This window comes from Cherax quadricarinatus, chromosome 50, assembly GCF_038502225.1.
Source record: "Cherax quadricarinatus isolate ZL_2023a chromosome 50, ASM3850222v1, whole genome shotgun sequence".
Taxonomy (NCBI): Eukaryota; Metazoa; Arthropoda; class Malacostraca; order Decapoda; family Parastacidae; genus Cherax; species Cherax quadricarinatus.
In genome coordinates this window covers 22131066-22149445 of record NC_091341.1, presented here as the reverse complement: position 1 = coordinate 22149445, position 18380 = coordinate 22131066, and the positions used below count along the sequence as shown (strand labels likewise).

General features: G+C 45.7%; 1 protein-coding gene across 2 annotated transcripts in view; it reads right to left on the bottom strand.

The window, feature by feature from the left end:
* LOC128695431 (paramyosin, long form) overlaps positions 1 to 18380 on the bottom strand; it is a 122022-nt gene that overhangs the window by 46165 nt on the left and 57477 nt on the right. For both annotated transcript variants that reach the window (XM_053786040.2, XM_053786039.2), the window contains exons 2-5: positions 11338 to 11394; positions 7505 to 7591; positions 4715 to 4881; positions 3119 to 3317 (exon numbers count right to left, since the gene is read on the bottom strand). In XM_053786040.2, coding sequence (XP_053642015.1) covers positions 3119 to 3317; positions 4715 to 4881; positions 7505 to 7591; positions 11338 to 11394 — 510 coding nt within the window. The remainder of the gene's footprint in view (positions 1 to 3118; positions 3318 to 4714; positions 4882 to 7504; positions 7592 to 11337; positions 11395 to 18380) is intronic.

The following is an 18380-nucleotide window of genomic DNA, read 5'->3' as shown; positions in this document are numbered from 1 at the left end:
CCTCACCCTCTCCACCTACCACACTGACACTCTCCCAGTATCCCTCACCCTCTCCACCTACCACACTGACACTCTCCCAGTATCCCGCACCCTCTCCACCTACCACACTGACACTCTCCCAGTATCCCTCACCCTCTCCACCTACCACACTGACACACTCCCAGTATCCCTCACCCTCTCCACCTACCACACTGACACACTCCCAGTATCCCTCACCCTCTCCACTTACCACACTGACGCTCTCCCAGTATCCTTCACCCTCTCCACCTACCACACTGACACACTCACAGTATCCCTCACCCTCTCCACCTACCACACTGACACCCTCCCAGTATCCCTCACCCTCTCCACCTACCACACTGACACTCTCCCAGTATCCCTCACCCTCTCCACCTACCACACTGACACTCTCCCAGCATCCCTCACCCTCTCCACCTACCACACTGACACTCTCCCAGTATCCCTCACCCTCTCCACCTACCACACTGACACACTCACAGTATCCCTCACCCTCTCCACCTACCACACTGACACTCTCCCAGTATCCCTCACGCTCTCCACCTACCACACTGACACTCTCACAGTATCCCTCACCCTCTCCACCTACCACACTGACACTCTCACAGTATCCCTCACCCTCTCCACCTACCACACTGACACTCTCACAGTATCCCTCACCCTCTCCACCTACCACACTGACACTCTCACAGTATCCCTCACCCTCTCCACCTACCACAGTGACACTCTCCCAGTATCCCTCACCCTCTCCACCTACCACACTGACACTCTCCCAGTATCCCTCACCCTCTCCATCTACCACACTGACACTCCCAGTATCCCTCACCCTCTCCACCTACCACACTGACACTCTCCCAGTATCCCTCACCCTCTCCACCTACCACACTGACACTCTCCCAGTATCCCTCACCCTCTCCACCTACCACACTGACACTCTCACAGTATCCCTCACCCTCTCCACCTACCACACTGACACTCTCCCAGTATCCCTCACCCTCTCCACCTACCACACTGACACTCTCCCAGTATCCCTCACCCTCTCCACCTACCACACTGACACTCTCCCAGTATCCCTCACCCTCTCCACCTACCACACTGACACTCACAGTATCCCTCACCCTCTCCACCTACCACACTGACACTCTCCCAGCATCCCTCACCCTCTCCACCTACCACACTGACACTCTCCCAGTATCCCTCACCCTCTCCACCTACCACACTGACACTCTCCCAGTATCCCTCACCCTCTCCACCTACCACACTGACACTCTCCCAGTATCCCTCACCCTCTCCACCTACCACACTGACACTCTCCCAGTATCCCTCACCCTCTCCACCTACCACACTGACACACTCACAGTATCCCTCACCCTCTCCACCTACCACACTGACACACTCCCAGTATCCATCACCCTCTCCACCTACCACACTGACACACTCCCAGTATCCCTCACCCTCTCCACCTACCACACTGACACTCTCCCAGTATCCTTCACCCTCTCCACCTACCACACTGACACACTCACAGTATCCCTCACCCTCTCCACCTACCACACTGACACTCTCCCAGTATCCCTCACCCTCTCCACCTACCACACTGACACTCTCCCAGTATCCCTCACCCTCTCCACCTACCACACTGACACTCTCCCAGTATCCCTCACCCTCTCCACCTACCACACTGACACACTCACAGTATCCCTCACCCTCTCCACCTACCACACTGACACTCTCTCAGTATCCCTCACCCTCTCCACCTACCACACTGACACTCTCCCAGTATCCCTCACCCTCTCCACCTACCACACTGACCCTCTCCCAGTATCCCTCACCCTCTCCACCTACCACACTGACACTCTCACCGTATCCCTCACCCTCTCCACCTACCACACTGACACTCTCCCAGTATCTCTCACCCTCTCCACCTACCACACTGACACACTCCCAGTATCCCTCACCCTCTCCACCTACCACACTGACATTCTCACAGTATCCCTCACCCTCTCCACCTACCACACTGACACTCTCCCAGTATCCCTCACCCTCTCCACCTACCACACTGACACTTTCACAGTATCCCTCACCCTCTCCACCGCCCACACTGACACTCTCACAGTATCCCTCACCCTCTCCACCTACCACACTGACACTCTCCCAGTATCCCTCACCCTCTCCACCTACCACACTGACACTCTCCCAGTATCCCTCACCCTCTCCACCTACCACACTGACACACTCCCAGTATGCCTCACCCTCTCCACCTACCATACTGACACTCACAGTATCCCTCACCCTCTCCACCTACCACACTGACACTCTCCCAGTATCCCTCACCCTCTCCACCTACCACACTGACACTCTCCCAGTATCCCTCACCATCTCCACCTACCACACTGACACTCTCACAGTATCCCTCAGCCTCTACACCTTTCCACACTGACACTCTCACAGTATCCCTCACCCTCTCCACCTACCACACTGACACTCTCAAAGTATCCCTCACCCTCTCCACCTACCACACTGACACTCTCCCAGTATCCCTCACCCTCTCCACCTACCACACTGACACTCTCACAGTATCCCTCACCCTCTCCACCTACCACACTGACACTCTCCCAGTATCCCTCACCCTCTCCACCTACCACACTGACACTCCCAGTATCCCTTACCCTCTCCACCTACCACACTGACACTCTCCCAGTATCCCTCACCCTCTCCACCTACCACACTGACACTCTCCCAGTATCCCTCACCCTCTCCACCTACCACACTGACACTCTCACAGTATCCCTCACCCTCTCCACCTACCACACTGACACTCTCACAGTATCCCTCACCATCTCCACCTACCACACTGACACTCTCACAGTATCCCTCACCATCTCCACCTACCACACTGACACTCTCCCAGTATCCCTCACCCTCTCCACCTACCACACTGACACTCTCACAGTATCCCTCACCATCTCCACCTACCACACTGACACTCTCACAGTATCCCTCACCCTCTCCACCTACCACACTGACACTCACAGTATCCCTCACCCTCTCCACCTACCACACTGACACTCTCCCAGTATCCCTCACCCTCTCCACCTACCACACTGAGGCGCTGCTTGGAGGAGGTAATATCGACGATGGTGCGGTTGAGCTCCTCAATCCTGACGTTGAGTTCTTGGATGGTGATGTTGAGGCTCTTAATGGTCTTGTGGTAGCCAGCGGCCTCCAGCGTCGACTTCTCCAGGTGCTCCGTCAGCTCAAAGACTTCCTGCTGGAACTTTGCCTTTTCCTTCTCCACCCTGTGATTGAGAGTCGGGGGTCAGTGGTAGCATTAATGGCCTTATCTGTTGTGACTTTGCATAAGGGTGTTTAAATTACACGTAGACACATTCACACACACACACACACACACACACACACACACACACACACACACACACACACACACACACACACACACACACACGCCGATAGATTGGTGGCACTAGCGAAGATGCGGGACCAGGAGCTGGGAATCGACACCTGCAACCACATATAGGTGGGTACATACACACACATACACAAACATTTATAAACATTAAACTCAGACCAGAGTAGGCTTGAACCTGCTAACTCTGGCACCAGGTACGTACGTTCTTACGTACATCAGAGTACGTACGTATGTACCTTGGCCCAGGGATAGTCCTCAAAGATGTGTTAAGTTATACCATGAATTAAGGAAAGATCCTGGACTTCACCTTACGAAATAGACTAAGCAGATGCGATAGTAATTATGGACCAGGTAGATTATAGTGGGAAAATAAACATGATATTAGGAAACAGGGAAAACTCAGGCGCCTCTTAAAGCACCAGACATGATGTAATATACACGACAGAAGAGATGCTTAAATCACCTCATTTCTAATCTCACGTTGTTAGGACGTCGTCAACGTATCTAGGTCATGTCAGTTCCTTAAATTTGCTGGAGAATTCTCAGAATATTCCATGTTAGGGTTGGAGAACGCAGGTGACATTGAGACTCCCATATCATAGTCATGTGTCTGAGAGAGAAACTCCTTTAAAATGAAAATTACAAAATACGCAAAGTCTCGTGAGATAAGTGACTTTCTGAAACTGACATTAAAAGTGTTGATGTTCTCTACTGAGAAATTTTTAATATATCTTCCAGCGGAACGTTGATAAACAGAGACTTCACCTTCACACTTAATTCCTTCTTATTTCAAAATGAAGTCGTGGAATTATCCACTGACATCGGTACATAATATGGGGATCAGACACTTTCTCGTTAAAAAAAAGGAGAAAGTGATCGACATAGTCATTCTGGGGCCTAAGTAGATTATTCTCATTGTTAAAAACAGTGAAGGTGCTGGTTAAAATATTCAGTGTCTGAATACAAACACAAGTTACTACTGACGAATCCCACACCAGCGTTGTGTAAAACCAGCACTTGTGGTCACAGTGGTGGCCCATGCTAACCTCCCTGTTGTGTATAGAAATATACTTAACTGGATGAATCTTGTTCTAGCCAGTTGGCCCAGTGGTAAACTCACTGGCCTGTGAGTTTTAGGACTCAGTTGCCATGAGTTCAAACCGCACCCGTTCCCTGGTTTGTTGGTAACTGCGTTATTACGATTTGTTGGGTCATACTCACTTTAACCTTGGTGAGAATGTCGATCTATTGATGGGTGATACTTACTTTACTTTAACCTTGGTCAGGATGTCGATCTGGTCTTGGAAGTCAACGACAGCCTCCTGGTGTTTCTTCTTCAGCATGTGGTGGGTCTGCTCACTCTCCAGGTGCACGTCCTCCAACAGCTTGCGCAGCTTAGCCAGCTCCGCGTCTCTCTTCTTGTTGATTTCGATCTGTGGGAAGGCGATGACAGCGATAGTAACAGGAGAGCGAGGGAGATGAGGTGGAAGTTTTATTAATAGCGACATTTCGCTTACGTGAGGCGTGGTTTGTGTGTTGGAAATGTGGGAAAAATATCGGTGCATGAGGAGACAGCATCCACAATCTGCTTGGTCCTTCACCATTATGCTTATTCTCTCTCTCTCTCTCTCTCTCTCTCTCTCTCTCTCTCTCTCTCTCTCTCTCTCTCTCTCTCTCTTTCAGACCACATCCTGGTATCAGGTATCAAACTTTCCTCCCACTAACGAGAAATTTTCGATTTTGTTATTTGGTAGCTGCCCACCTGTGCGCGTTTCCCGCCCCTTAACAATTCACTGATGACAAAGGTCTCAACGAGAGAATAAGTTACATGCGACTCACCCGGCCAAACTATTCAGGATAATTCGCCAAACTTCCAAACCCCTCGTTAGGTGGTCTTTTACTGAGGGTCAGAAGTCAGTTCTGACATCCCACACACACACTGACACTGGGGACTCTGATGGGTGAAGACTTCACTCTGTTTTCTGATATAAACATGTGTATTTTTTACGGGGATGTTGTCCGGTTATGGTTGACGAAAGTAGGATGGTAGGTCGTTATGTTGTTAGGGAGGGTGAACATGTTTATACCTTACTGATAAACTAGTGTAACGCCAACACCCACGCCTGTCTCCTGTACCACTAGCAGCCACACCTGCCTCCTGTACCACTAGCAGCCACGCCTGCCTCCTGTACCACTAGCAGTCATACCTGCCTCCTGTACCACTAGCAGCCACACCTGCCTCCTGTACCACTAGCAGTCATACCTGCCTCCTGTACCACTAGCAGCCACACCTGCCTCCTGTACCACTAGCAGTCATACCTGCCTCCTGTACCACTAGCAGTCATACCTGCCTCCTGTACCACTAGCAGCCACACCTGCCTCCTGTACCACTAGCAGTCATACCTGCCTCCTGTACCACTAGCAGCCACACCTGCCTCCTGTACCACTAGCAGTCATACCTGCCTCCTGTACCACTAGCAGCCACACCTGCCTCCTGTACCACTAGCAGTCATACCTGCCTCCTGTACCACTAGCAGCCACACCTGCATCCTGTACCACTAGCAGTCATACCTGCCTCCTGTACCACTAGCAGCCACACCTGTCTCCTGTACCACTAGCAGCCAAACCTGCCTCCTGTACCACTAGCAGCCACACCTGCCTCCTGTACCACTAGCAGTCATACCTGCCTCCTGTACCACTAACAGCCACACCTGTCTCCTGTACCACTAGCAGCCACACCTGCCTCCTGTACCACTAGCAGTCATACCTGCCTCCTGTACCACTAGCAGTCATACCTGCCTCCTGTACCACTAGCAGCCACACCTGCCTCCTGTACCAATAGCAGCCACACCTGCCTCCTGTACCAATAGCAGTCATACCTGCCTCCTGTACCACTAGCAGCCACACCTGCCTCCTGTACCACTAGCAGCCACATCTGCCTCCTGTACCACTAGCAGCCACATCTGCCTCCTGTACCACTAGCAGCCACATCTGCCTCCTGTACCACTAGCAGCCACACCTACCTCCTGTACCACTAGCAGCCACACCTGTCTCCTGTATCACTAGCAGCCACACCTGCCTCCTGTACCACTAGCAGCCGCACCTGCCTCCTGTACCACTAGCAGCCACACCTGTCTCCTGTACTACTAGCAGGCACACCTGTCTCCTGTACCACTAGCAGACACACCTGTCTCCCGTACCACCACCACCCCACACATGTCTCATGTACCACCACCACCCCACACATGTCTCATGTACCACCACCACCCCACACCTGCCTCATGCACCACCACCACCCCACACCTGCCTCATGCACCACCACCACCCCACACCTGCCTCATGCACCACCACCACCCCACGCCTGCCTCATGCACCACCACCACCACCCCACACCTGCCTCATGCACCACCACCACCACACACCTGCCTCATGCACCACCACCACACACCTGCCACATGCACCACCACCACACACCTGCCTCATGCACCACCACCACACACCTGCCTCATGCACCAACACCACACACCTGCCACATGCACCACCACCACACACCTGCCTCATGCACTACCATCCCACACCTGCCTCATGCACTACCACCACACACCTGCCTCATGCACCACCACCACACACCTGCCTCGTGCACCACCACCACACACCTGCCACATGCACCACCACCACACACCTGCCTCATGCACCACCACCACACACCTGCCACATGCACCACCACCACCACACCTGCCTCATGCACCACCACCCCACACCGGCCTCATGCACCACCACCACACACCTGCCTCATGCACCACCACCACACACCTGCCTCATGCACCACCACCACACACCTGCCTCATGCACCACCACCACACACCTGCCACATGCACCACCACCACACACCTGCCTCATGCACCACCACCACACACCTGCCTCATGTAAGCAATAAAGCTGTATGACCCTTGTGACTTTAGAGCTCAGTTATGATTATAATAATTTACGTATGATTGTATTCTCCCAGGAAATCAGAAATTACACATCGTACAGAAAGTAAACATGTGTTCGTACCTGTCCATCGGCGCCGGCTTCGACCTCTTCAATTCGTTCTGAGAGCTGGATCACCTGAACACTGAGATCAGCCTTCTCTCGTTCAACCTGTGGATACGAACACTCTTAGACACGTAGCGTAGTAGTAATAGCGACAGGAGTAGTAATAGCAATACTCGTAGTATTAGTATGTAGTAGTAGTACTAGTAGTAGTAGCAGTACTAATAGTAATACTAGTAATAGTAATATATATGTCGTGATGAATAGGTCAAACTTGCGATTTTGGCTTAAATAGTAACGCTCTTCTTGCCGAATAAGGCAAGCGAAAATTTGTGTTTGCAATAATTTCGCAAAAATCATTGTGAACCTAACGAGAAACATATATTTAATTGTGTTTATTATTAAATTATTGTAAACTTACATATAAATATATTTAGTTGGATTAGCCTAAATTAAATTGTGATTTTATAATAAGGTTAGGTAAGTTTTCTAAGGTGCTTTTGGTACAAAATTCTTAAACTTTGCATTAACACTCCAACACACTCTCCAACCCTCCAACACTCTCCTCACACATATTCAGCATATAAACATTCTATACATATTCTATAAACATTTCATTTAAGGTTTGATTATATATATATATATATATATATATATATATATATATATATATATATATATATATATATATATATATATATATATATATATATATATATATATGTCGTGCCGAATATGTAAAACTGGTCAATTAGCAAGAACTCATTTAAAATTAAGTCCTTTCTAAAATTTTCTCTTATACGTTTAAAGATATATTTTTTTCATTAATGTTAATGTAAAAAAATTTAAATTTGCACCAAAAGAATCTTAGAAAACTTACCTAACCTTATTATAACAAGTGCAATTTATTTTAGCTTAACCCAACTAAATATATTTTAGATTTGTTTACACTAATTTAATACTAAACAAACAATGAAATATATTTTTTTCATTAGGTTCAGAATAAATTTGACGAAATTATTGCATACACAAAATTTCACTTGTCCTATATGGCAAGGTGAGCGTTGCTATTTAAGCCAAGATAGCAAGTTCTGCCTATTCGGCACGACATATATATATATATATATATATATAGATATATATATATATATATATATATATATATATATATATATATATATAAATATTTGTAGAATATGTATAGAATGTTTATATACTGAATGTGTGAGGAGTGTGTGGAGGAGTGTTGGAGAGTGTGGAGGAGTGTTGGAGAGTGTGGTGGAGTGTTGGAGAGTGTGGTGGAGTGTTGGAGAGTGTGGTGGAGTGTTGGAGAGTGTGGTGGAGTGTTGGAGAGTGTGGTGGAGTGTTGGAGAGTGTGGTGGAGTGTTGGAGAGTGTGGTGGAGTGTTGGAGAGTGTGGTGGAGTGTTGGAGAGTGTGGTGGAGTGTTGGAGAGTGTGGTGGAGTGTTGGAGAGTGTGGTGGAGTGTTGGAGAGTGTGGTGGAGTGTTGGAGAGTGTGGTGGAGTGTTGGAGAGTGTGGTGGAGTGTTGGAGAGTGTGGTGGAGTGTTGGAGAGTGTGGTGGAGTGTTGGAGAGTGTGGTGGAGTGTTGGAGAGTGTGGTGGAGGGTTGGAGAGTGTGGTGGAGGGTTGGAGAGTGTGGTGGAGGGTTGGAGAGTGTGGTGGAGTGTTGGAGAGTGTGGTGGAGTGTTGGAGAGTGGTGGAGTGTTGGAGAGTGTGGTGGAGTGTTGGAGAGTGTGGTGGAGTGTTGGAGAGTGTGGTGGAGTGTTGGAGAGTGTGGTGGAGGGTTGGCAGCTGGTTCACTACACATGTAGTTGTTGACTCACAATGATAATTTTAACTTCCTAGTTTTCCTTGCCACTTCATTGTCTTTGTTCCTGCCTGTTTACCTTCCTGCTTTTCCTTCTACCTTTTTGTGCTTTCCTCCTCTCTCTCTCTCTCTCTCTCTCTCTCTCTCTCTCTCTCTCTCTCTCTCTCTCTCTCTCTCTCTCTCTCTCTCTCTCTCCCTGTCCTGTCTATCTTATTCTCGTATCTGCCTTTTGGATTTTTTCCCTGCATTCCTCTATTTTTTTCTGTCATCCTTCTCTTCTTTTTGCATCTTCCTTCACACCTTTGACTTCCTTCTTTTTTTTCTATTCATCTTTCTGTTTCCCTTTCTAGTCAGTCATCTCACAAGTAATCTTTCTAGTTATTTAGAAAGAAATCGGTCCTGGAACTCTGATAATTTCTGACTTATAAAGGGCAAAGAACAACGGTATATGTAGGGAAAAAAAGTGAGGTGTAAAACCCAGGTAACAACCTGACGATGTTTACACAGCGCGAGTGAGTAATGTGTATACTCGCTGGACAGCTGCGTCCCGACGATGTTTACACAGCACGAGTGAGTAGTGTGTATATTCGCTGGACGGCCATGACATGACGATGTTTACACAGTGAGTAGTGTGTATACTCCCTGGATGGCCGCAACCTGATGTTTACACATCTGGAGTGAGTGAGTAGTGTATATACTCACTGGATGGCCGCGTCCTGAGGTGGTCTTGGTTGAGTGTCAGGTGTTCCAGAGTTCTCAGTATGCTGTATAGTTCCCAGATTTTTTTCCACGGTGTTGTGGCAGTGATTAACGAGCCTTTAAGGTACTTTCGACATGTAAGGTCGAGTTCTGTGGTGATGAGTTACAAATCTTTCCAGTTCATGAGATGTCCCGTGGTGTTCCAGTGGAGGACAAAGACGTTGCCTAAGTTGTCCTGCATGTAGGTGCATTTATGTTCACTAAGATGAATAGGCTTCTCCCTGTCTCTCTCGTGTATATCCTAATACACCGTCCAACAGTGAATGGTGCAGTTGCGTACTGTGAAAGAAAAGGGTATAGGTCTTCCTTGTTTTTAGTGAGGTCCTTGATGGATGATGTTGATGTTGATGCTAAGAAGCACCTGGTGGATGTTCCTGGCAACATCTTGCATTGTAAGTACTGAGAACTGCATAGTGGAATATTCCATGAGGGTTTTCGTGAGAATGGCTTGAGCCTGCAGACCAGGATGAAGCAAAATGGAAAGTGAAGATGCATGAAGGTTTGTATTATGTCAGTACACTCCTGAAGAAGACAAGGGCTGGAGATGCAAACGGCTCTCTAGAAGAAACCAGTCAGGACACCTCTTTTAGTGTGCTTGTTGTGGTATGAATAGAAGTGTATATGATCATCTTTGCTGGAAGCTTTCTTATACACCATGAAGGGAAGGTTGTAGCTCTTGGGTCTCCTGCACAGGAGAGTGTCAAAGAAAGTGAGTCTTTTCTCTTTCTCAAGTTCTAAGTGAACTCTAAGTATGACTCGTCTGTGTTGATTTTGTTGGAGGTCCTGGATATTAAGACGTCTGGGACGGAACACCAAGATATCGTCAAGGTATCTTAGCCAGGAAACAGTGGTGGGTATGTGGGTTCTGAATTCCTCGGTGTCTAGGCTCTCCACAAGGAGATGGCAGACAGTACTGAGGGGGCTGCCCATTGCCATCCTGAAACTCTTCTTTGTCACAATTATCTTGATACTTGAATAAAATGGAATTGACACAGTGATCTACTAGCAAGTTACTATGAAATTATCAGGTCATTACTTGACTCTTACAGCTCTCTCTTTATAGATCTTTGTTTATCGTTGGTATGTTTGAAGTAATCAAGTTCCCAGGATTTAAACTTGCTTTAATAAATGTATTATTGTGAGTCTTTTGAACCAATTATTTGTAGCCATTAGGCTGAGTATTGACAACACAAACAACAGCTTTGGGCTGAGTATTGACAAAGAAACACAGCAGCCCTAGGCTGAGTACAAACACCCATAGTACTCACCCTTTGCCTGAGTTCCCTCTCGTACTCTATGTCTTCCATAAGCAGACGGATCTTGTCCTGAAATGAAAGAAAGAGTCCATGATCAGTGATGTACTGACACACCCCAAAAACAAAACACTATAGACAAGTACCTTTGACATCTCGTAACTACACAACAGACCAAAGCAATGAGTAAAAACATCATCATCTCAGAGAAACTAAGTTATTAAATATTTAACCTTCCTGTGTTATTTAATAACCATTCTACAACAAACATTCCCTTATATATCGAACAAAGTCATTACAACTTTTTATAAAAGGAAAACCTATAGAAAAATATCGCCATCGGTAAAAATATCGGTATTGTCTCATACCTACATGGTCTCTCAGTGTGGTGCTGCGAAGCATAGCCATCTGTTTACGTGTTATATACAGGTGTTTCACTCGTAGGAGGCCCTGAGCTCCTACTCCCGTAGTTGCAATCGTCTCGTTTGTATACTGTCTGTAGTAAACGATAACTCCGGGGCTTCCTACTTGTAAGAAGTCCCCTAATTATGGATTAGGAGGCATCGATTTATCGTTTACTACAGACATAATATACAAAAACAAGACGGTTACAGCTACTGGAGTACCAACCTGGGGCCTCTTACGAGTGAATCACCCTGTACATGACAAAGCTTTAGTCTACAAGGCGATGCCTTGTCGGCCTCAGCTGAGAGACTTCAGTAAAGCACTTCAGATGACGTCAAACATTTCATTAATACACAATGTTCTTAACCGGGGGTATGGATACCCCCATGGGGGATTGGGATCCAAATAACGGAAGTATGGGAACCAAATAATGAAAGTATGGGGCTCGATCTCTGAACAACTTACAAAATTTGTTAGAATAGAATAAATTATCATGCTGGTAATTAAGAGGACTGGTTGTGGTGACGGTGATTTCCATATAATGGCATAAACCTTGGAAATACATACGATAAACTGGTTTAGAGAGAGACGTGAGTAAACACTAGGAAAACGTCTGGGTCGTGGGACCTTGATCACTTCTGACATACAGAGGTTGACAAGAGTGGCAGAGGTGAGGTATGGTGACCTGAGGAACGCCATGTTGGGATGACAGGTAGACAATGTGATCACGTGACAGTATCTATACACTGCCTTTTAAACCTCTGTATGTTAGTAGTAATCAGGGTCCCAGGACCGAAACATTTCCTGATAAATATGTCTTAGTGTTTAATCACGTGTCTAAGTCAGTTACAACATCTGGTGTTGGAGGTACTGGGGGGGGGGTCATATTGGGCAGTCCCCTGGTGATCTGTAATCGTAAAAAGAAAAAAAACCGTTAATAACCTCTTGCATTAAAGATTTATCAGCTACGACAGCCACAGCAGATCTGGAGTTACTATCACTTGGGACTACTGTGCCCTTCACTTAGGACTTACTACCTCATCTACCGATTCCTGTATATATTTATCTTCCGAAGGGAGGTTCCCTGATGCTGGTGAGGGGCTCTTGATCTAGGGAATTGGATCAGTGCTTCAGTTCCTTGAATCAAGGCTAAATGCCTATCATTTCCCGAGGCATTGTATGACACCTATGGGTTTAGTGCTCCTCATTAATATAATAATGAGTGGGTGCGGGTGGGTGTGAGTTGGACCTGGCTAGCTTGTGCTACTAGGTCAGATGCCGTGCTCCTTCCTTAAGTGAATGACCTGACTAGGTTGGGGCATTGGCCGGTAGGAGACTTGGACTTGCCTCGTATGGGCCAGTAGACCTGCTGCAGTGTTCTTTCTTTTGTTCTTATGTGTACACTTCTATTGTTTCGCCACTGGCTGGCGAGACGTCTTCTTGGGACGCACCATCTCCGTGGCTGGACCAAATGAGGATAAAATTGTATACATGACACAGTGGTGTCATGTACGCAGATAGTATTAACGATCTCTTGTAGTGAGTTGGAAGGGGAGGTGTTGCAGGTGTTGGGGAGGGTGTTGGAGAGGTTATTGGAGTTGAGGAGGGTGTTGCAGGTGTTGAGGACTGGGGGGGCAGTGACACGTAGCTAAGGCTGGAGCAGTTTGCTATAAATAAAACACATCTAGTAGGTGTGGTAGTGGTGAGAGAGAGACGCGACAGAAAAATGAATAAGCAGGAAGATAAATAAAGCAAAGGATATATATATATATATATATATATATATATATATATATATATATATATATATATATATATTATATATATGCAATAAGATCACACTAAACAGGTGATTTCAGAATATGCAAAACAACCACTGTGAAAAAAATAGCGAAATTCCAAGCGCTTTCTTGATTTCTTACATTATCAAGGAACTATTATACTTCCTACTTTCTCACAGTGGTTGTTTTATATATATATATATATATATATATATATATATATATATATATATATATATATATATATATATATATATATATATATATATATATATATATATATAATAATATAATATAGGTCAGTTCAAATTTATTTAATATTACTTAAAATCAATTATATATTTTTTCATTATGTTCAGATTGATTTTTGCAGATTTTTTACCTAAAAAATTAACTCTGCTTATTCGGTAGAAAACACCGTTTTTTGGCCTAACTCGCCAGTTTAGCATATTCATTATTACTATATATATATATATAATGATAGATATACGGGGTGTAAGAGATAAGAGGTGGGTGTATATAAGTGTCTTGGAGGAGCGGTACAAAAATGGACAACGTCTAGCAGCTATTGAGTTGACTTTACAGGTATTTAGTGAGTCAGGGAGGAAACACTTGTAGCCAGCATCGTGGCCACCAGCAGCAAGCAACCTCTGCCAAGCATGTGCCTCTGGTCTCCCCCAACCCCACCACCACCACAACCTCAGAGCCGCCACCAATACCACCATCAAAATACCCCTTCCTCCCTACTCAATAAACTGATTCTTATTTGCAAATGTGTCACAGCAGTTTCAGCTTATCTGTGTTGCACTTGCAAATGCAGTCAACTATAATATTCACCAGTTGCATACTTGAAAAAATGTCAAAGGCCTCATATCCCCGATGCTGCAGCCAGACTCGTACAATATTATATTTGAAATGCAAAATATCACTTCCAAAGGCTCTAGAAATGGCAGCCACAGCTACGTTAAAAATCCCGGAGAGAGTAATGGCAACGATCTTGGGGAGCAATGGCACTAATATTGCTTGCAGAAATATTCAAGAGGGAGCTGCGCAGGTTATTTACAAGATTTATGAAAAGTTTGCCTAAGTAGTGGTTGGAGGATCCTAGCAGTCACAGCTAGTGCAACACTACCACGACAGACCGTAGCTGTCATAGCTAGTGGAACACTACCACGACAGACCCTAGCTGTCATAGCTAGTGGAGCACTACCACGACAGACCCTAGCTGTCATAGCTAGTGGAACAATACCAAGACAAACCCTAGCTGTCATATCTAGTGGAGCACTACCACGACAGACCATAACTGTTGAAGCTAGTGGAACACTACCACAACAGACCCTAGCTGTCATAGTGGAACACTACCACAATAGATCCTAGCTGTCGTAGCTAGTGGAACACTACCACAACAGACCCTAGCTGTCATAGCTAGTGGAACACTACCACAACAGACCCTATCTGTCATAGCTAGTGGAACACTACCACAACAGACCCTATCTGTCATAGCTAGTGGAACACTACCACAACAGACCCTAGCTGTCATAGTGGAACACTACCACAATAGATCCTAGCTGTCGTAGCTAGTGGAACACTACCACAACAGACCCTAGCTGTCATAGCTAGTGGAACATTACCACAACAGACCCTAGCTGTCATAGCTAGTGGAACACTACCACAACAGACCCTATCTGTCATAGCTAATGGAACACTACCACCAACAAACCCTAGCTGTCGAAGCTATTCGAACACTACCACGACGGCTTGTCACCTCGTACAACGAAATTAACATCTACAAGACCAAGGAATAATACCAAAGATTATGAAAATAGGAAGAATTTACGAAAACTTCCAAGACAACAGACATCACAACAGTGATAATACCCCTCAGATTAGCTGTACTTTACGCCTAGAATATTGTTGCATGTTGACAGGTTTACCCGGAGTTTATCTGGAGAGGGTTTGGGGGGGGGGAGGTCACCGCCCGGTCTGAGTGCACATGTATGATATACAGACAAGCTCAAGAATTAGACACATGTGCAACATCTGGGTATCTTGTAGACGTTTCGGCGTCTAGTGGCTTTATCAAGGACATTGAAGTTGAAGACTACGGTGCTCTTCAACTCCAAGGCTGAGGGACTGATTACCTCATCTTCCGTACATAGTTCTACAGTCTTCCCATTATGTTCTTGAACCTGTATTGATAAAGCCACTGGATGGCGAAACGTCTATAATAAAGATACCCAGATATTCTACATGTGTCAAAGTCTTCATCTTCAGAATTCGTCACACACAAGCGAGGCATCAGATTTCGAAAAATGTACAGAGTGAGACGTTCCTAAAATTTTTGATTTGGAAGGAGGAGGAGGAAAAGAAGGGAGAAGAATCTCCAGATTCACAACAATAAAACCGAAAAATAAAGAAAACCTACTGAATTTAATGCAAACATTGTTTACGAGAAAAAATTGAGAATATAAAAGAAGAAGTTGATAGTTCACTTCATCTTCCTTGTTCATCCAAGTTACGTTGAACGTAGCAAGTTTATTGAGGCACAGGTACCTGAGTACAATTATCATACATAGTGTAAATTACCCTCCAGGATAACCCCGAAAAAAGTTAGTCAAAGTGACTTGTTTCCATTGGAGTCCTTGCGATGTTTAATTCCTTGCTGTAAGATACAATGGAAATGAGTCAATTAAATCAGCTAAGTAATTCAGCTGTGTGAAAATCATTTACAATAACAGGTAAATCAGTAGGAATAAAGTGAACTGAGTTATTTACACGAACGTTAGAGAGGATAAACTTACAATAACAGGCACACCAATGTTAACTATACAGGAAATCACTCTCCTTCCTTTCTCTAGCGTCATTCATTAGGTACCGTTATGTAGCTTCATTCATTAGGTACCTTTCTATAGCTTTATTCATTAGGTACCTTTTAGCTCTCTTCCTGAACTGGCTCATTGAAAGAATGTGTTGTGTATGATTCCCTGTACAAACTGAGAGAGCCAGTCTCCCGGTCACTGTGTGTTCACTGCCAACTTAGCGGAGTCTCCCCCACTTCCTGACTACAAAATTAAAAATATAGAAATCCTGAGAGGAAAATTAAGTGCCAGGAGAGAGAATCCAGTTGGTGACTGAGTAGAACGAAGCTTGTAATTGGCTGGTTGAACCAAGGTGCTAGCATAACGAAGCATTTGGTTCGGTGATCGGGAGGGCAGGACTATATGGGTGTGTGACATACTCTTAGCATGCCACACTAAGGAGGATGAAGGATGCTGTATGACCCCCGTGTGTTTAGCGCTTAATCTTGATTGTAATAAAAAATGCAGGAAGCCTAAGAAAAAACCATGGGCTGCAAGACCATTGTCTGAGCTGACATGACTGTGCCTACAGTCATGTCAGTTCACAACCGCCCACCACCACCTCAACACCACCTACACGACTTTACTCATGGCTTCAGTCTCGACGCTAAAAATCATTGATTTTATGTTACCGAGATGCCTGTGGAGACCTCGGGTGTACAACTGTTCACCGTGATGGTCGATATTTGTGATATTAGTGTACCAGATACCGTACATGAGTTCCCGAGTTTAAAATCTGGTCCGGAGAGCCGAGATGTGAGTGAGAGGTTGTAGAAGGCAACAGCAGCAGTAGCAGCAACAGTAGCAGTAGCAGCAACAGCAGCAATAACAGCAACAGTAGCAGCAACAACCTGACACAATAGTCACAAGGGAGTTCCTTCCTACCGTTTATTTTGGCTCAAGAACGTGCCGGCTGCTGCTGCTGCTGCACCTCCCACCTCCCCTGTCATCCCCAACCTCCTCCTCCTCCTCCTCCTCCTCCTCCTCCTCCTCCTCCTCCTCCTCCTCCTCCTCCTCCTCCTCCTCCTCGAGAAGCCTCCCCATTCCCTTATCGAGGTCTTATATAGATCAGTGGTTCTTACAATGATCTACCAGCCTCCTACAATGATCATTACTTGTTAAAATGATCTACCAGCCTCCTACAATGATCACTACTTGTTACAGTGATCTACCAGCCTCCTACAACGATCACTACTTGTTACAGTGATCTACCAGCCTCCTACAATGATCACTACTTGTTACAGTGATCTACCAGCCTCCTACAATGATCACTACTTGTTACAATGATCTACCAGCCTTCTACAATGATCACTACTTGTTACAATGATCTACCAGCCTCCTACAATGATCACTACTTGTTACAGTGATATACCAGCCTCCTACAATGATCACTACTTGTTACAGTGATCTACCAGCCTCCTACAATGATCACTATTTGTTACAATGATCTACCAGCCTCGTACAATGATCACTACTTGTTACAATGATCTACCAGCCTCCTACAATGATCACTACTTGTTACAATGATCTACCAGCCTCCTACAATGATCACTACTTGTTACAGTGATCTACCAGCCTCCTACAATGATCACTACTTGTTAGTGATCTACCAGCCTCCTACAATGATCACTACTTGTTACAGTGATCTACCAGCCTCCTACAATTATCACTACTTGTTACAGTGATCTACCAGCCTCCTACAATTATCACTACTTGTTACAGTGATCTACCAGCCTCCTACAATGATCACTACTTGTTACAGTGATCTACCAGCCTCCTACAATGATCACTACTTGTTACAGTGATCTACCAGCCTCCTACAATGATCACTACTTGTTACAGTGATCTACCAGCCTCCTACAATGATCACTACTTGTTACAAAGATCTACCAGCCTCCTACAATGATCACTACTTGTTACAGTGATCTACCAGCCTCCTACAATGATCACTACTTGTTACAGTGATCTACCAGCCTCCTACAATGATCACTACTTGTTACAGTGATCTACCAGC